The sequence below is a fragment of the Fistularia commersonii genome, chromosome 10 (assembly GCF_037954325.1).
Source record: "Fistularia commersonii isolate RoL2024-O1a breed Wild chromosome 10, RoL_Fcom_v1.0, whole genome shotgun sequence".
Classification (NCBI taxonomy): domain Eukaryota; kingdom Metazoa; phylum Chordata; class Actinopteri; order Syngnathiformes; family Fistulariidae; genus Fistularia; species Fistularia commersonii.
Genome location: NC_141293.1, coordinates 15505665 through 15525578, shown reverse-complemented (window position 1 = coordinate 15525578; position 19914 = coordinate 15505665). Strand labels below are relative to the sequence as shown.

At 38.8% G+C, this 19914-nt stretch overlaps 3 protein-coding genes and 1 long non-coding RNA gene across 6 annotated transcripts; all 4 read right to left on the bottom strand.

Moving 5' to 3' along the window:
- Nucleotides 1-3248: 3248 nt before the first annotated feature.
- On the bottom strand, nt 3249-8352 carry LOC147230591 (trypsinogen-like protein 3). Its single transcript, XM_086154027.1, has 5 exons — nt 8205-8352; nt 7978-8119; nt 6681-6934; nt 4727-4863; nt 3249-4630 (listed from the first exon to the last, which is right to left on the bottom strand). Exons 1-5 carry the CDS (start codon nt 8257-8259, stop codon nt 4421-4423), a joined length of 798 nt encoding a protein of 265 aa, XP_086010153.1. The 5' UTR covers nt 8260-8352; the 3' UTR covers nt 3249-4420.
- Nucleotides 8353-8884: 532 nt separating this feature from the next.
- apoc2 (apolipoprotein C-II) lies at nt 8885-12674 on the bottom strand. The gene is made up of 4 exons (XM_086154458.1): nt 12520-12674; nt 12274-12337; nt 12023-12185; nt 8885-11184 (listed from the first exon to the last, which is right to left on the bottom strand). The coding sequence occupies exons 2-4, from the start codon at nt 12320-12322 to the stop codon at nt 11094-11096; spliced, it is 303 nt and encodes a 100-aa protein (XP_086010584.1). The 5' UTR covers nt 12323-12337; nt 12520-12674; the 3' UTR covers nt 8885-11093.
- A 2417-nt stretch (nt 12675-15091) lies between these two features.
- apoa2 (apolipoprotein A-II) lies at nt 15092-16525 on the bottom strand. Its single transcript, XM_086154026.1, has 4 exons — nt 16429-16525; nt 16197-16241; nt 15635-15866; nt 15092-15515 (listed from the first exon to the last, which is right to left on the bottom strand). The coding sequence occupies exons 2-4, from the start codon at nt 16237-16239 to the stop codon at nt 15359-15361; spliced, it is 432 nt and encodes a 143-aa protein (XP_086010152.1). The 5' UTR covers nt 16240-16241; nt 16429-16525; the 3' UTR covers nt 15092-15358.
- An 809-nt stretch (nt 16526-17334) lies between these two features.
- On the bottom strand, nt 17335-18130 carry LOC147230588 (uncharacterized). Of its 3 annotated transcripts, none has more exons than XR_015106752.1 (4): nt 18088-18130; nt 17816-17855; nt 17656-17728; nt 17335-17527 (listed from the first exon to the last, which is right to left on the bottom strand). It is a non-coding gene; the product is annotated as an uncharacterized LOC147230588 (long non-coding RNA). The 3 variants fall into 3 exon arrangements; XR_015106754.1 differs by having other exon boundaries at nt 17816-17857; nt 18092-18124; XR_015106753.1 differs by lacking the exon at nt 18088-18130 and having other exon boundaries at nt 17816-18081.
- Nucleotides 18131-19914: the final 1784 nt, after the last annotated feature.

Below are 19914 nucleotides of genomic sequence, written 5' to 3'. Positions count from 1 at the left end.
TTGTGCAAGTTCTCCCACTTAAAAAGATGAAAGAGGCCTGCCATTTCCATCATAGGTACATTTCAACTATGAGAGACAGAATGAGAAAAAAAATCCAGAAAATCACATTGTCTGATTTTTAAAGAATTTATTTGCAAATTATGGTGGAAAAGAAGTATTCGGTCAAAAACAAAGGTTCATTACAATACTTGATTTATACCTTTTGTTGGCAATGACAGAGGTCAAACATTTTCTTTAAGTCTTCATAAGACTTATAAGACTATTGCTGGTATTTTGCCATTTTCCTCCATGCAGATGAGCTCTAGAGCAGTGATGTTTTGGGGCTGTCTCTGGGCAACAGACTTTCAGCTCCCTCCAAAGATTTTCAATGGGGTTGAGATCTGGAGACTGGCTAGGGCTCTCCAGGACCTTGAAAAGCTTCTAAAAAGCCACTCCTTTGTTGCCCAGGCGGTGTGTTTGGGATCATTGGCATGCTGAAAGACCCAGCCACATTTCATCTTCAATGCCCTTGCTGATGGAAGGAGGTTTTCACTCAAAATCTCACGATACATGGTCCTGTTCATTCTTTCCTTTACACGGATCAGTTGTCTTGGTCCCTGTGCAGAAAAACTGTCCCAAAGCGTGATGTTTCCACCGCCATCCTTCACAGTAGGTATGGTGTTATTTGGATACAACTCAGCATTCCTTCTCTTCCATACACGACAAGTTGAGTTTTTACCAAAAAGTTCTATTTTGGTTTCATGGGACCATAGAATATTCTCTCAATCCTCTTCTAGATCATCCAAATAATCTCCAGCAAACTTCAGACAGGCCTGGACATTTAATAGCTTAAGCAAGCGGGTGGACACGTCAGGCACTGCAGGATTTGATTCCCTGGCGGCGGAGTGTGTTACTGATGGTAGCCTTTGTTACTTTGGTCCCAGCTCTCTGCACGTCATTAACTAGGTCCCCCCATGTGGTTCTGGGATTTTTGCTCACCGTTCGTGTGATCATTTTGACCCCACGGAGTGAGATCTTGCATGGAGCCCCAGATTGAGGGAGATTATCAGTAGTCTTACACGTATTCCATTTTTTGATAATTGCTCCTATAGTTGATTTCTGTACACCAGGCTGCTTAACTATTGCAGATTCAGTCTTACCACCCCATGCTGCACTCAAATGTCTTACTGCACTGCTACTGTTCTATTGCACTGTTTACATCTATAACCCTCTCTAACTGCTCTCTCTGACCTTATTTCAAAAATATTTCAAACATGTGAATTATTGTTGTTGTACAGTTGCCACAACGCAAAGATTTTGACAAGAATTCACCATGGCCTGGATGACCGAGGACCTCCGCAGACATGTCTAACATGTGCTGTCCCACCGGTGGACTCATTCCCATTCCTATCCAACCTCATCCCTCCAATTGAGAACCTCAGCAGTTTCTTCTCCGCTACCTCCAGCTCTGCTTCCTGTCTTTTCCTCAGTGCCACTGGTCTCACAATCATCTTGTACACCTTTCCTTTTCCCATGTGCGTGCAAATTAGAAGGAACTGTCTGGAAGATATTGGATAAGTGCTGAACCTGCCTCTTGTAGAGGTTTGAGGGTCTATTGTCTGCTGACATGTACTCCTAAAGGGCAATGGAGCTACCCAACTGTTATTGGAGTCTTTCCGTAGTCCATCATTCATTAATTTAATAAATAAAGCAACTTGATTACTCTCTTTGGTCATCTTGAACACAGTGCATCTAAATGGTGGCTTCATTTCCAGAATATGCTGGAAACGGTGTTAACTTTTCCTTAACACAGAACACAACTTGGCAATGGTCAAAGTGAGATGGCCATCATAGCTCTGTGGTGCTGATGGTCTGGAAATGCTACCAAGATACACATTACTTACAATAGCCCATGCTCAATCTAACTTATCTGCATGGGTCTGATTGTATGAGCCATTGTCCATGTAGCAATTACTTCAAATAGAATAGGGTTTGGACCAGAACTAGATTCGGAGGAAGAGCAGTTAAATTGGTTAAAAGATAAGGACACACCACAGACTACAATTAGTTTCAATGCCAGCTTGTTTATCAAAAGAATTTAAGTAGTTAGAAATAGTGGTAATTACAAATCGGTACCATATAGACATTTAAACAGACACAACATTAAGTACATAAAAACTATTTGCGTAGACATACAAATATGAGTTTCAGTTTCAGCCCCTGTTTCAGTTGAAGTAAATAAACAAATATGAATTTCTTATTCTTCCATAGACCTAAACTTATTTTGATTTTGTATCTAGTATTAAGCTTTGTTCAAATTTTGTGGTCCATTTGTGTTTGTCCATCGTAGGTTCGTTTTCATTTCCTACTTTTAAACATCTAAGTAAGAAGTTATTTTGCTTTAACTAGCTGTCTTTCTTTTTTTAAATAAACATAGGCCTATTTTAGTGTAAAAAAAATCCAGTATTGGTGTTACCTTGGGCGATTACTGGGTGTTACTGGGCGATTTTAACTATAGTAACCATTGAGTTACATTAGCATCGCAATTAACCCAATAGGAAACACACACCTTCAATTGCAATAACACTTCAGATTCACAGGTCAACATGTTCAAGATATTCTCCAAAAAAAGGAAACATAAAGTGAATATACAGTTCTACAATTATCAAAATCTTGCACCTCAACCAGTCTTTTTGCAAGTAAATACGAGTTAGCAAGTGACTACAAAGTTATCTCTTCTTACGATCGTGTTGAGATCCACTCTCGGTAAACAGTTGGAAAAAAAAAAAAACTGTACTAAACCAGCTTGACAGTTCAAAATCCATGTTTCCCAAAGCAAATGTAACAGAGGAGAAGGAAGGTTCTCCTACCGATGTCACATCCAGTCGAGTCGAGGCTCTTGTTGTGGTGACTCGCCGTCAAGCATTCATGTCCATGCGCGGTTCACCATTTCTCCAATACACTTATTAAACTTAGCAGGAAAATGTTCAAAGTAACCACAGTCTTTCAAAATAGAGAGAAAATTAAATAAAACACTCCGAAAGATAAAATAAATGTCAGAAATTCTTAATATCTATTCCCTTCTTCGTTCACTTACTCGATTAGCGTGACTTTCTTTATCCTGTTATGTTTTTTTGTTCTTTCTCGTTCTCGTAACTTCTGGAACAAATCGCTATCAGCGTTCTGATTGGCTGATAGATCTACTTCCTGATAGATTTACTTCCTGAAGCAACAGTACTATCAAACTAACAATTAAAAATAATATTTTCAATCCTATTTATCTCATTTAGACATTGTTGCATCACTTTTATATCACTTATATCACTGTTTGAAAAAAAATGATGACATTCTTCTCAATATTTATTCTTACTTATTCAAGTATTTATTAACTTGTGGCAATCTTCACCTGGGTTACATCCAGCGTAGAGAAGTATGACTTTCTAGGCTATATATATTTTGGGTGAGATGCATCAGCAACATTAAATGTGCATGATGAGAAAGATCAGGAGTTGGAATATTGTACCTATTAATGGAAACTTTGTTTGCGAATGCACATACACAGAAGGGGCAACTAATGCTTTTTTTTATCCAGACGATTTTGTGGGCAAAAAAATCCCTCCGGGTTCAGGACAGAAGTTTCAGTTTTGGACCAGTTATTCTTCCAAGGGCACTTTGTTGAATCTGTGAATCTATGCGTACTACCATCTGTGCCACAGGAATCAAAAACCTATAAAACCCGTGCATCCTTTCCACTTGCTGATGTTGTACAGGCCGAATATAAACGCTAAAAGGTAGGGAGTTACCGCTGTGAATGCTGGCTAATGTCTGTTTTCATCCAACTGTGACCAAAATGAAAGATTTCGACCTCGCAGCAACAGTTGTAATAATGGACCAGTGTGTTAACTTTATGGCCATATGGCTTTTGTGCATCCACTGTTGCGTCAAATATTGATCAGACTGGCTTTTAGAGCACCATTTAGGGAACATGCTCATTTGCCGTTCGTTCGTGACAACCGTGACAACATGAACTCGTATTCGCGATTGACATCCAAAATCTGTTTAATCAAGGAACCAGCAGGTCTATTGATTCTGATGTTCAACACGTGGAACCAGAGCAACCTGTCACTGCCGTGTCTAATTCAACGTCACACACACGAACGCCCGCGCACACACACAGCAGAGTGGGTGAGGTTGTGATGTGTGTGAAAGGGATAATTAGCAGCAGCTATTAGCCAGCTGTGAAAACTATTGCTGAAGCAAATGAGGGTCGAGGAGGTATACAAGATTAAAAGTGAAAACTTACAAATGAAACATTTGAGGCATTTTTCTTTTTGTCAGATTGTTCTTCTATTTCAAATTAATATTTTCCACCATTCATGGCAGAACAAAGTATGATTTAGCTTTCAAATAAATGTTACAAACACTATTAAAACAAATCTATTTAGTTTCTGCTCCCTCGTGGCCTCGAAGTAGTGGTGGCCATGGTGGTGGTGGTGGTGGGGGTGTAGCTGTTTAACACGCGTGTGATCCAGTCCATGTACAAGCAAATCTTCGTGTACACACTGGGGTGACTGGGGTCATCGCAGCCGTTGCTGAACCACTGCACACCCTGCAGGTGGCCGTTGCACACCAGCACGCTGCCACCGTCGTTCTGAAAGATAGAGAGAGAAGATAGAGTGAAGCTGAGTTCTGTTTTAATGTTCAACCAATGCACAACGCTGCAACCAACTGCGGGCGGAAGGCTCACCAGACAGTTGTCCATGTTAGCGCTCCCAGCACACACCATCCCATGACTCCAGTACAGGTACTCAGGTAATGTGTTCATGCAAGTCTGGTCATCCACAATGGGCACAGTTATACACTTCAACTGCGATGGAGACTCATCTGTTGGGGGAGGGGAGCCGTTTCAAATAAGCATAAGCATAGACAAGTCATTTCCTTTACACAATTACCCCACATAATGACTTGATTATTCTATGAGGTTTCATTAGCTTCCACCAACTGCAGTGTCTATGCCAGTTCAAAATGTCAATATTGAAGACGCTAGATTTTCTCCCAAAAGCACCGTCATTGAAGGACACTGTGGCAAATGTAACATGAAGAACTCGAGGTAATGGCTGACATTTTGCAAGGTTGGTAAAAATAAAAAAAAAGAAACTGTGCATCGATAAAGAAGAAATACAGTTTTCTTGCAAATGAACGATATAAAGCTGAAATCTTGAGGAATTTGTATATTCACTGACAGTTTTCATGTGACTCTGTGTGATTCTTTCAGCTTTTTTCTGTTGGTTTTCTTCCCCTTTTTTGTAACTCTTTGGTTTAAACATGAAAACATGTCTTTTTCTTTTTCTATTTCAATGTTCAGCTCTCGTAGTGTCTTCATTCCCAATTAGCATGAAAAGCAACCCTGTCTGTTCATTACGTGTCTGTTCGATACATAAGATCTTGATGTTTTCAAGAAACACACAGTACGGTATTGTAATTGCTATATTACTAACAGCAAGTACACAGCAACAGACAGGTGACTGGTAATATCTATTTTAAAAAGGGTTTCTCATTAAGCTGCAACACTTCAGGAAGTGTGATGAACATATAGACACTCCTAAAAATGTTCAAATGAAGCGTGACAGTGATCATTTGTGTCTGCAGCGTGAGGTCTGAACCTTTTTTTTAAGTACTGTTTTCAAGGTCTACCTCTTTTAATTAGGGTTGACGACTGACTTGGCATTTTGACAGGCAATTAAAAATGCCCAAGTATATTTTCCACGTGATTAAAATTAGCGTTTCATGCCTTGATAGAGCTGCTGTGACCGGAATTTTAGCACGGCTCCGGCTGTCAAACAGACAGAAAATTTTCTTGCAGTTCTTTGGAAACTATAACATTGTCTGGGGCTATAGTTGATATAATGAGAAGTGAAGACAAAATTATATTTCTCACTGCTCTCAGGAGAAGTGGGGTTGTGGAGAGACTGTCTGCATAGAAAAAGGTTGATTACAAGAAAAAGGGATGAATTAGCTGTTAGAAAATCCATGTTATACATCAACATAAATACATGTATGAATTTGCGCGTGTGTGTGTGTGTGTGTGTGTGTGTGTGTGTGTGTGTGTGTGTGTGTGCGCGCCAGCTATTGAGACTTTGGTCACTGTGTATCTGCGCGCTGCAGCATTTTGCTAATTTGCCACAATCTTGCAACAACATCTGTGAACTGTGTGTTAGCATGCTACTGTTATTTAAAAACACTTGTTTCTGCAAATGTTTCACGTTTTTGTCTGAACTGAGTACTGCCATGGTACTGTAATTAGCAAATTACTGCTTGGGTCCATTGTGGGTTAGCATGCTACTGTTGTTAGCTAATACACTTATTTCTGTTAGCGTCCATTGTGTGTTAGCGTGATAGTGTTTTTAGCTAAGTCGCGGTTGGTGTCCTCTTGGAGTCTGCGTGCAACATTATATCCATTATGGCAGTTTATTATTTATTAAAACATCGTATATCCTAAATCTACACTTGTTGTTCTTTCAGTTTTTCATTTGGGCAAGTTCTAAATACAAAGTTCCTGTTGTCCCTGACCCTATTCTTGCTCCATCCATCACACTGCAACATTTTATGTTATTTTACTTATACTGCGCAAGTTAAGAGAAAGCAAAACTCGGTGTGTCGGAAATCTGGGGTATTTCTGTGTCTTCTGTAAATGCACTTACAATGGTTTGGGGTGGTGGAGCCCCACCCACTGACCTGGCAGATCTCACCAGGCTGTGGGCAGCTGGCAGGCAGAGGGACGGGCTGCACAAACTGGTTAAAGCGGGCGGGTTCAGCCAGGCGCACCATGGCCAGGCTGTGGAGCGGTGAGCGGTACGGACTGTGACGGATGACTTCGGCAACCTGAATGTGCTGCTCTGTGCCTTCTTCTGCATTCACGTCGGTTACGCCAAGTGTTGCCACGGCGTTGTATGAACTTGGGACAGCGGGGAGGTACGGATGAATTGGGGTGAAACAAAAAGGAGAAAGACTATCATTTGTCAAAGTCAAGCAGAATGTTCTAGCATCAACAGAGGAATACATCATTGACCAAAGAGTACTGAGTGAGTTTAGAAAGTAAACAAAAAGTGTTATTCTTGTCTTATTCTATCCTACACACAGCCTATTTGCAAAGAAAGGTATGTGACAAAGAAAAATAACTTAAACATGGTATTCTTCTCCTGCAGTGAGGTTTTACCATCAATTCACATCCAGCTACAGTAGTAGCTAGAGAGAAGGCTAAACTGTCTGTATGTAACTGTCTGAATGAGAGAGTGGATGGTTGGACGGCTACTGTATGTTGCCCTTTGATTGACAGGTGATCGATCCAGGTTAAACCCTCTCTCTCAATCTAATGTAAGTCTCCTATGACATTTGTGAAGGATAGGCGCTACAGAAAATGAATGAAAATGGAGTCGGAGTGAAGTCATACTCAGCAGCCATCACCTTGACCTTCCTCAATCCTCTGTGTTGTCAAATGTAGTCCCAAACAAACAAAAATTGACTTCTTAGTTGTTTCTGTCCTTCCCTCATTCATTTATTCAGTTTCTATGCCACTTAAGCTCCAGCCCTGCAGAGGCTCTGCAGGGCTGGAAAACAAATAATTATTTTCACAGCAACAGAAAATTCACGCTTTAGACACAATGAGACAATATCAGTTCAACACTCCTCTCCTGCCAAAAATATAAGAACCAATTTTTTTCAACAATTTGCCAGCTGCTTATATCTACCAGCTTGTTTTATTTTATTCTCAGAAACTGCAAGAATAAAAAAATCTCAAAACAGAATGTAATAGATTAATTTTCAGGGCTAATAAATACACATAAGAGCAGTATCAAAATACTTATCAAACCGACATGGAGATGATTTTAGTAGATTAACAGTATGTAAACATAATATGTTTTATGTATCTTGTGTTTGCAATAAACGCTATCTGGGTTTGAACGCAATGGAAACTTAATTTGCATTGGAGGCACCTACTTTGGAGCACATTCGAAGGAGGTGACCAGCCACCACTTGCTGATAAGAGCGGCGCTGCAGGAGGTGCTGCTCCCTCGTAGGTGCACCTGCCAGGGTCTAGAGTGAGGCCTGCAGATCTTGTTGTCTTCCAGGGGAGAAGCTCCTGAGAAAAAAAAAAGGGGGAGGGAAGAAGAAGACGATCAGAAACTCTTTGTAAACTTCCTCAAATCTGGCGGAAAATCTCGTACCGGCTATGGCCAGGGCCACCAGGAAGATGAAGAGGAGGAGGAGGTGGTGGTTCATGGTGTATCTTCTTCTGAGTTCTCTGTGAGAATTTCGGATCCGGCTGTGCTTCTTTTAACCGGAGGCTGGAACAGACCGGAACAGGAACAATCAATGAAGAAGTGGCGGCATTTCCCGCTCGGCTGTAAAAACCTTTATTGACCTTTATCAGGGACACTTTCACAATAACCACTGAGGGCGGCACTTTCTTCTTTTCCATCAAGTGTTACATTTCTTTTGAAACACAAACACCCTTTGTGTCGGCCTGAATGTATTGGCCAAATAAGACATATTTTTATTTTTATTTTTTTGCAAGAGCTAAGATTTCAGAATCGATCAATCATAGGTATAACTTGCAACCATTAACTAATTCACACATCTGTGCAATTTAGGGCTTCCAGTGAACCTACTGCATGTTTTTGGGCTGTTGGAAGAAACTGGAGAAAGCAGAAAAAACCCATGCAATATATTGTAGTTTATATTATAGTGTAATATCTCCATGTTGTATTAATTCAACAAGTATTACTTCAGGATAATAGTGGCACACTTTATATTCATTTATATACATTTATATTAGAAACAGTTATTCTGTTTGGTTATTTTTTAGAGGCCTTTATTGCAAGCAAATGATTTTCTCATTGGACGATAAGATAAGATGCAACTTTATTGTTCCCACGGTGGGGAAATTCAGGTGTTGCAGCAGCAAAAGGCACAGTGCAGGAGACAGGTTAGGCATGCAGCGGACAACAATATTTACAAGAACAATTACAACACAATAGGGATTTACCCATATAATTTACTCTGAATGAATAATACAATAGTGAAAGTATCACGCATAGTAACACATCTGTGGAGCATCTGCTTCAGCTTGCCCAGCATCTTGCTGTCCGTCATTTCCTCGATAGAGTTTAGATCCTTTCGTAACCAGCCTGTTGAGCGTGTCTTCCAGGCACTCGATGGCATATTGTACTGCAGAGGCCAACACGGTGTCATAAAACATCCAGAGTAGAGCCCTGCACACTCCTCGGCAGAGTCGGTTTATTATTATCTAATTATTCTCATTTTATTTACTTGTGTGGATATTTGTTTGTTCACATGACATCTGTGATTGTAATTCAACATTTTATTTTTGCAAGTGTAATAAATTTCAGAACATGAAGTCCGAACTGTACATTTAACACTGCTTATTTATCTGTTTCTTTTCTTTTCTTTTTTTTTTTAATTCATTGCGACCGTTGAAATTTCAGAACCATGATGGTAGCTGTATAATTTCCTACTATAATAATTATTATTATTAGCAACAATTACTATTTTGGTCATATCATTTTGTCACACTCAATATTCAATTTTTTTTGAGCATTTTAATTTTTCATTTTCTATTGTTTCTTATGGTGAGCCGGTATTTTAGAACTATAAAATCAGCACTCCGCATCCATCCATTCTTCCATGTATGGCCATTATCTACCGCTTATCCCAGCTGTCATCAGGCGAGAGGCGGCATCACCCTGGACCAGTCGCCAATGAATCACGGGCCACATATAGACAGAGAACCATTCACTCTTTCATTCACACATTGGGGCAATTTTCCCAATTTTTGCCAGTTAACCTCGCGCATTTTTTTGGAAAGCCACGCAGACACGGGGAGAACATGCAAACCCCACACAGAAAAGCTCCCTGTGGAACTTGAACCACGGTCCTTTGTGTTGTGAGCCAGAAGCACAGCACCCTATATATTTCATCTTATTAGGGCGTCATTCAGTTTTTTTTGTTTTACTATTTTTTTAAAGTAATGATCTCTCATTGACAGGAGTGAGGAATCACAGTTGGGATAAGTTAATATTTCACCACAGATATCAAATATTGAGTAACGCATGTTGCATAAGTCATCATGCAAAACACACTTGTCTTGGCTAAAGTGACAGAAAAGTAAATTGTTGACGTCAACACTATAATTAATGGCCAAAGTTCACCTCGGTGCAAACAGACAAAAGGACTACAACTATGAAGGGATGTTGTTTGCATTGCTGGTATATTTTCTCATTGACTTATTAGAGGAGAGGCTAATCAAGAGCAGGATTCTTGATTCTTCAAGAGCCTAAACAGCACAGGTTACTCCTCTCAAAATCATCGCCAATGCAAAATGTAGCCAATAAAATAAAATAAAATAGAATTAAATAAAAGTTAAAAAACAAAGAATCCATAGTCACCTCTTCTTCAAACAACACCCAGATATTACACTTATTATACAACTCCTGAATACATCGAAAAACAGAATAACTAGAAATTATTATTTTATAATTTTTTCCTTTTTGGAAATTTGGAGAAAAAAAAGTATGGGTTAGTCATGTTGATATTATTATTACTATGATTATTGTCATCATTATTATTATAAATATCATTAGTAGTAGTAGTCGTAGTACTATCATTGGACTAATTTACCGTCATCTTAACAGTCCTTGATTTTGGACAGTAGAAAAAAAAAAGTTAAAATGGTGGGGAGGCTGGTAAACTGAAATTGATATGAGAACTCAAGTGTTGCCATGAAAAACAGCGCCCAAATCTCAGAATTTGACAAAAAAGAACTCTTTAAAATGTCAGTTATATAATAACGACTTTTTTCATACAATTTTCATACATTTTACCATGTGCATTTACCCCATCCTCCAGTATTGAAATCGCCAAGCATGCACACTGAGTGTGGTTCCCATAAATACATTTATTCTGGATGTGACAAAAGTCCATTGCAGTCCTGGCTGAGGTGACAGCCCATTGAATGACTTATCTGGGTCTGGTATCGGGGGGATGTTATTTGCATGTGTGTGTTTGGGTGTGATTCTGTGCACTCTGAGACGACTTTATTGCTGGTTGTAAATGGTGTGGTAAATCTGGTCATGAGCTATTCCCACATATGTGCTCACGGCGTTGGTGGTGTCATCATAGAAGTTCCTTAAAAAAAAAAAAAAAAAACTTATTTTCAGACCATTGTATTAAATTTTGGACAGAATTCCAAAAATTCCAATTTTTCAATTTTTGCTTTTTCTATTGTCGGTGTATATCCTTAATCTCTGACGTTAGACGATGACAATGAAGCTTTTATTCTACGACCTTCTAGTGGCAAAAGATTGTGCCAAAATATTCCAACCCGACCACGAACCTCATCCGCCTCGGACTTCATTGTCACATCAACAAATATACGTTATGTGTTGGACATTTTTTGCGACTTATAAAAGAAAAATATTCATATTTGACACGTAATAAAATCACAATCACATTTCTTTCTAATTCTTAGAACATTTGAACATCAGCAACAACAACAACAACAACAACAACAATAATAACAATAATAATATAATAATAAAAACAATAATGTTGCTGCCTGTAATTTCTTTCTTGATGGAAAGTTTCGCTCACATATTTAACAATGATCTTGTGGAAAGAAATAAAAAAGGGAATATGAGTCATTCAGTGGACACAGTGGCATGATTTGTGTGTTTGTGTGTGTGCGTGTATGTGTGTGTGTATGTGTGCATGTGTGTTTGTGCATGTGTGTTTGTGTGTGCCTGTGTGTGTGTATGTGTGCATATGTGTCTGCGTGCACAGGCACATGGATGCCTGCTGTTATTGTTATTGTTATTGTTATTGTTATTGTTATTGTTATTATCTGAAGAAGAAGATGAAGAAATATTTGTATGCTAATAATGATGTTTGTTTGTTTGTTTGTTTGTTTGTTTGTTTGATGTTTGTTTGTTTGTTTGTTTGTTTGTTTGTTTGCTCGACCACTTACTTCATCTTCTCTTCCAGCTTCAGTCCCTGGACACTGTCAACGAAATTTTTGACTTTGTTGATCGCGATGCTGTAATAAGACTTGAGTGAGTTGGTCATCTTGGTCAACGTGCCCGTGTCGTCCTCTTCCACAGCCTGCCTTGCCACACGGAACCCGTCAGCACCTGCATCCACAGAAGAGGGGGTGTCAGGGGTCGGAGGTCAGAGCTCTTTAACAGCGTTACAGAAAGAATCTAGCGCGATCTGACTTACTGAGAGCGAGAAGCGTGACCACGATGGAGGCGACCAGCAGCTTGTTCATCGTCGACGCTCAGATCTGTGCGGGGAAGGGTGGGGGGAGAACAGAACAGGGGTGGGGTAATAAAAAGTGTTTAGACACTCACCATCCACCAGGGTGTGATATTGCATCAATATTCTCTCCCCCCCATCCTAAACATCCCCCCCGCACAGACCCGTCGCCTTCTATTTCCGGTGGCCGCATGAAGTGCCCGTACTCACCCTGTTCTCTCTGCAAAAAAAAAAGAAAAGAAAATGACCAGGCGCAAGAGCCCAAGACGCAAGGGTGCCTTTATATAGGAGTATGGGTGTGTCAACTCGTCGCTCCCAGAGCCAAAGTGCACTCCGTGGGAGATAAATTTTTTCTCCCGTCTGGCCCCTTGTTTTCCCCCCCTCCGTGATTACTCCCTTACCCCACTCCCCTCCACGGAGGCGCAGTCAATTGCATAAGACGGTGATGAGTTCGTTTCCAGTCACGACAGTCCCAAGTCCTGCGCGTAGGCCCGAAGTCTAGAGTGTGTTGAACACGTCGTCCTGCCAATTAAGATTATGAAATATTTAGGCCAGATTACATTGATCACCCTCTATTTTCAATGTTCTAAAGATTTTGCAATATCTCGTATAACAAATTAACCATTTTAGATTTCTTGGATCTTTTTTTTGGAGTGGAGGTTCTGAAATCATCAGTCATATAAAATATGGAAATATTAGAAAAAAACTTTCTTTTTTTTTTTTTTGCTCATAAATCTTGCTTCTTTATAATAAAAATGTTTTCTTGTCTTTTATGAATCAAATCCACTTTATAGTTTAAAAAGTGTACTAATTACCTGATTGGACATTTTCACTTAAAATAAATACATTGAATATTTCAAAACCCAGTAATAAATGATTGAATAATAAGCAAAATGTATTAAAAGTCAGCACAACCCTCATGAAAAATGTGCAACACACACACACACACACACACACACACACACACACACACACACACGTGTTTATGTATCTGTTTGTGTATGTGTACGTGTACGTGTACGTGTATGCGTATGTGCATGTGTCTGTGTCTGTGTATGTGTATGTGTATGTGTATGTGTATGTGTATGTGTATGTGTATGTGTATGTGTATGTGGATGTGGACATGGATGTGGACGTGGATGTGGATGTGGATGTGGATGTGGATGTGGATGTACTGTATCTATAAAATGTATTAAAAACATTTATTAAATTGAAATCAAAAAATAAAAAATAAATGATTGACTAATAGTCAAACAAAATCAGCATGATCCCCATAAAAATGTACACATACACTCATACATATACACAAATATGTATATGTATATGGGTACGTCTATGTACTGTATCAAGGCATGTGAGATTATTGAAAAATAAAAATCAAACGATCAAACGGAACCAGAAATCTGACAAAAACAGCAAAAGATGGCAAGAAAAATAAATGTATTATATACATACAGAAATGAGCAAATTCATATTAAAGAGTAAGTATGTAATAATATTTCATTAAAAAACAAAGCGGTAACCAATGGCAAGAAAATAATTAATTAAGAATTACATTAAGATATTATCCAATGAGGTGTAACAGAGACTTCTTTTGCATTTTTTTCTTTCCCATCCGCTGTCCCTACCAAAGACTTCATCAGAAAAGTCAAGAGAAATCTATTGAAAATCTGCTAAAAAGATCTATAAAAAAATCAAAAAAGAATTTGCGGTGAGATGGCATGCGGGGGAGTGCGAGAGGTCAGAGGTTCTTCTCACTTGTATTTTGGACTTGAAAATTGTAGAATAGATGCAACACAGTTGTTTCACCGAAAAAGTTTTTGCACGGGGGGTTTTCTTCGAAAAAAGTAAAAAATAAGGTCTCCTTAATGTGATTTTGGTACAGGTCAAACTGTGATACCTTGTGCGCGCCTGCCAGCGTGCGTGGGTGCGTGTGTGTTGTGGGGGTGGGAGAGCAAAGTTCACAACCTTTGCTTCAACACCATCTGTGTTTACACACTTGCCTTCATTCAGTTTACAATTATTTAATTGTATTATAAATTGCGTCTGGACTGATCTGTATATTCCACTCAGGTCAATATAAAATATTCATATAGTGTTGATTTATTAATGCTATAATGTTTATGCTATAGTGTTTTTTTCATGATAGAATAAATGTTATATCATTAGAAATAAATGATAAATGAATATTTGCATGCATACTTACATGTCTAATGACAAGTGTATATGTACATATATATATAGCGCTGGATATATTAAACAGAAAACTAATATAATATACGGAATCTAAGATTGATATATTTTATTTTCAACATAACCTGTCTTTGTTTCTTTTATCTCTGGGTTAAACATCAGTCATGTCATCCTGCCACATGATGCAGCTCAATAAGGAGATGAATCATCAAGGTTGATTATTTATCAATAAAACCTTTTTTTTTGTTTTATGATAATTCCTTGTTCATTTTTTTTTTTGTATCTGGATTAAAACCCACTTTTGTTTTTTTATCAATGTACATTTGCATCCCTTTGTTTGTCCATCTGTATCACTGTGAGTGTTTGTTACTTCAGGTAAAAATCAAAAATGATTTGAAAAAGGCCAGCTTCATAAGATTTTGGTCAATTCATGTCCTGGAGTATTATTGGATGTCCTGATCCGGTGTAAGGAAACCTCCGGTCGGCTAATGCTTACTAGCCCTTTAAGCTAATGAACAATGTTTAATAAGTATTGCCGCTAACGTCAAATACTTTATTGTTGACCATTTTCTCAGTTAACACACCGTCATTTGTTTCCAGTTCACTTTATTGAACCCATTCACACATATACATACACAATATCACAAAGACTATGATTAGCGTATCAAACACTAAATATTGTACATGCACGTTTTGGTTTGCTCTTTTTTTTTCCTTTTATCTTTTGCACTTGTGGTCTTTTCATGTTTGTCGCTTGTTCCCTTTTCAGCCAAGATACCAATTTTGAAGTGTAGTTTCTATGCGTTATCATCTATCGCAGGCCGCTCGAAGATGAGTTGCTGCAGTCTGTGGTCTTTTACTCAGCTGGGAGGAATTTGTCCAGGTAGACCTTGATGTAGTCGATGGTGTCGCTCAGGGACGAGCCTATGTAGGGGCGCAAGTAGTGTCCGTAAGCACCCAGCACTGAGGAACGAGTCCTGTCCACCAGGGGGGTCATCTCTTCACCCAGGGTGCTGCAGATAATAGGCGTTTGAAAAAAAAAAACACAATATCGTTCCAAATTAGTTCACTAAATGGTAATAACACATAAGTAATATTGCAAGCACGGAAGCAGAAGGGGTTAATCTCTTACTTGAACATTCTCACAATGATGTCGATCTCGTCTCTGCTTTGCAGATTCTCAATGACTTCCTTGGCCTGCTGGCCTTGTTGGCTTTCGCCGAACTGCTCAATCAGGGGGGCGCTGGCGGCTTGCACCTTGCTGAAAGCGTTCAACAGCCTCTTGTAGAAAACCGATTTGAGTTGATTGTATTTTTCAACCAGCTCCTGCTCAGGCTCTGGGATGGAGCACAGGGTCATGGACACTGGAAGAGAGAAATTGTGAAAGCGTCACGCTTTCAGCGAAGTCCAAGATGAGACGACGACGTAAGTGGTGAATTCTCCAGCTGTTTCTAAAAGTTGACGGCGACAGGTTTTCTTTAGATGGGAACATTTTCGATTCTGCGTTTCACTAGCAAACGAAAAGCAAATACCAGCGACTACACGTGAGCCGCCGCAAGCTTTTTCTGCATGGGTGACTCGCTAAGACCCTCTCACAGTTTGCGTTTGTCCCTGTCGCCAGCTGGGTTCAGGTTTAAATCAAATCCACGCTGCGCTCAATCAGCCTGGGAAAAAAAAAAAAAAAGTCGCCTTACCCTGCAGGGCGAGGATCAGTGCCACGGCGTATTTGGCATTCATCTCTGAAATAACAACAGCAAAGCAAAAAGGAAAGGAAAAAAGTTAGTTATCTGATTAATCACTGGCTATTAGTTGAACCTGCAGTGACATTAAGTGACATAAACTGAGAAATGCACTGGAATAAATCCATGCATTTTTAGCAAAAAGACGTCAGGTTCGGGTAAAACCAGCGGCGAGAGGAATGTTTACCTGCTGTTGCGTCGGATGTACAGATCCAAGAAGTGACAGTCTTCTCTGGAGGCGAGTTGTCTGTAACTCTGAGCTCACATCTGGACAGGATGATATAGGGGGGGACTGCAAACACACGTCATCTGATGAGCATATGCACACCTACACACACACACACACACCCACGTGTGCGAGCACACTCACATGAACGCGCATACACGTTTCCCTAAACAAAGTCCACTGTACATGATATTCGCTTTAGATACCAAATGTGGAAATGCAGTTCGGGTGTTATGTAACAGCGCTTGAATGAAAGTGTCTATTTTGTCACGGCGGTGCGTCCCGAGCGATCCTCGCATCCAGCGTGGACCGAATGTTAACCGTTGCAGTAAAACGCAGCCTTGATTAGATTATCTCCAGCTAATCGCCGTTTCTTTGACACCCCGTCATGATGGTCAGAAGGTCAGTCAACCAGGACGATGCGTCTAGACTCAAATATGCCCCTACCTTTGACCCCGATACACACACGGACACAGAAAAGGATGTGATTTTTCACTTTTTCGACCGCGCCGTGTCCTCTACTCGTCCCAGTCGTCTGTAATTGTATTTATTTATTTATCTTTTTCATTGAAAAAAAATGAGTCACCGATGTTGGCACAGTAATAAGTGAGTGAACAATTTTTAACTAGATGTGAAGGGGGCGCACAAAGCCAAATTCATGCAGGCTTTTTGATTTTAATCGGCAGATGGGGAACTTTAGTCGAGCGGTCACAAAATATATCCGATCGTCGGTGATCAAATAACTCTTTACTGCGTGATCCGGTTGGATTCCTTCAACAGGTAATTCTACAAATTCGATGACTTAACAGCCCCGATTATATCAGCGAGTTCGGGAAGAGAAAAAGAAACTCCAGATATGACTTGTTGGTAATAAGTGTATTTATTTTCAGCTTCTCCTCAGTTTTGAGCAGACGGCCCAGAAATGTAGGCATGGAAGCTTGCGGCGTTTTTGAGGGCCTGTTCGATGTAATAGTCAGCCCCTAGGATTAGGTCCTCATAGTAAATGGCGAGGATGCCCAGCGCCAGCTCCTTCACATTCTGGAAACCACTCTTTAACATACTACGGGGAGAAAAATGACACATGCGCAATAAACCATGTATAATCCTGTAATAACACATCAATAGCTGTGTAATAAGATAAATAAAACAGAGTAGCTTAATTTAAGGCTGGATTCATCATCAAGATACCTGATCTCTTTCTGCAGGAATCCAGAGGTCTCGGGGTCCCCGGGGGTCGGCAGGGCGAGGGGCGTCCCACACACTGCAGGAGACGATGGTGTCCGTCAGAGGGTGACAAAGATGTAACTTGACATCAACAAACCAAAATCATAAGTTTGTCTGAACGTACCCTTAAGCAGCAAAATGAGGCTTAAAAGTCTCAGGTGCATCTGCAAAAAAATAAAAGCATTTTTTTTTTATTGAAAATCATCAGTGATTAAAAAAAAAACGGATTCATTTTTACACGTTGGACTGCTTGATGGTGGTTCTCGTTCGGAGTCTCGACATTAACCCCATACTACAAAAATCATGTATAACCAGATTGATTTTAAAATTTTGAAAAAAATGAATATATCAAATGGGCCGTGAACATCATAAATGTGGCAAAAAAAGGAATTACACCTTTTTTTTTTTTTTTCGTCACCGCAGCTTTGGTCAACTGAGGCCAAATGAAACAAGATAACATGGAGCCTTTCTATTTGTATGAGGTGACCGGGGGGGATTGAACATTGGACATGATTGGATGACCAATTTTTTTTCTTTCTTTGCTTTGAAAAAAAAAAAAAAAACTTAAACCAAAACAGTGACAACCAAGCATCGAGCCCAGTGGGGCAATCATTGCTGCATATCCGACACTGCTAGCCGCATTGTTTCTGTTTATGTTTATTTCATGGCATTTTGATATTTCTGCATCAATACTTCAATAAAATATATACAGCTTATTCACATACATTAATCTTGAACTCTGGATATCTTTTTGTTCAAAATCAACATTGGACCAGTTAATGCCCTTTGGATCATGGCCCCCCCCTATTTCCCCAGCTGGCAGAAACAGATGTGTATACAGGTCAGTCAAAGTCTGTGTTCCAGCAGCAGAGATATGGCTTCGGTAAGAACGGGACGCGGATTAGATAAACACTTTCAGCAACGCAAAGCATTTCTGTGGGCAGAGTCCATCGCCAGATCAATCTAAACCTGATCAGCTTGATATGGATGCCCACCGCTGGATAAATACACAATTATAAGTATCACAGTATAGCGACGCATGTGTAAAATAAGAAAAAAAAATCTTAATGTGTTATGAATGGCAACATGGTAATGGTAAGCATTTAGATTTTCTCTTGATTCTCCAGTAAATGCCAATTGTAATCAATGGCCTTTTAAAATTCCATAATCCGGCATTTTTATTGAATGTGAGGATTTAAAAGTTTAATTTCCTACATATCATTATTGTGGTAGAAAAAAAAAAAAAAAAACTTTATTCCCGTCTATATTTGTGGTCATGTGGTAAAAATGTATATTCAAAAGGGTATATTAAACAATGAAAAAAAATGTAATGGACATTTTTCATCTTATTTTCAATGCAATTTTTCCATTCATTATTGTTGGGATTTAAATAAATACGTAGAATATGACATTTTATTTGATTTCATTCCCAGCCATCAATTTATTTCAAATATAGTCTTGCAGATTTTAGAATGTTTTTTATCCTAATTTATGATTATATATTCCATGTATTATTTGAATGGTTTACATAAATACATGAAATATAACATATCATACATTTTATAATCTCATCTTATTTCAGTCCCAATCATCATTTATATTCACACTTGCAGATTTCAATAAAAATTACAAAAATGGTCATGCTTTGCGTATATTAATGGCATTCATTTTGTTTTTTTCTTTATTTCATGTTATCTACTTTTACTCCTAGTTATTTCTAGATAAATGCAAAGATAATTGAACTTTTTATTTCATTTTATCTTACCTTTATTTTATTCATAGCCAAGGTGGGGATGTATTGATTTAAATGTATATATTTACGTCCTGCTTTTGTTGCTATGTGTCACTATCACCGTAAATATGAACACCACTTATTTGCATTTTATTTAATCCATAATCTTTGTATTATGGTGGTTACATATGTATTTAAACATGTTTTTGAAATTCAAGAAGCAGACATGGTTACAATGAAGCACATTGAATTATGAAATAAATACAAATATAAAATAGTGTTTTTATTATTTTTACTGTAATTCAAGTTATATAATAATAAGTCCAATCAATAAACAAAATCAATACAACAATAATAATAATAACTATTCTTATCAAGCTTTTGTAAGGATCTTTCCCCTGTGAGCACTGTTGTTCAAGAACAGCTATTTTTTTATTTTTGCATGTAAATTTCAATCTTTTATAATTATTAAAAAAAACTCCTCATCCTCC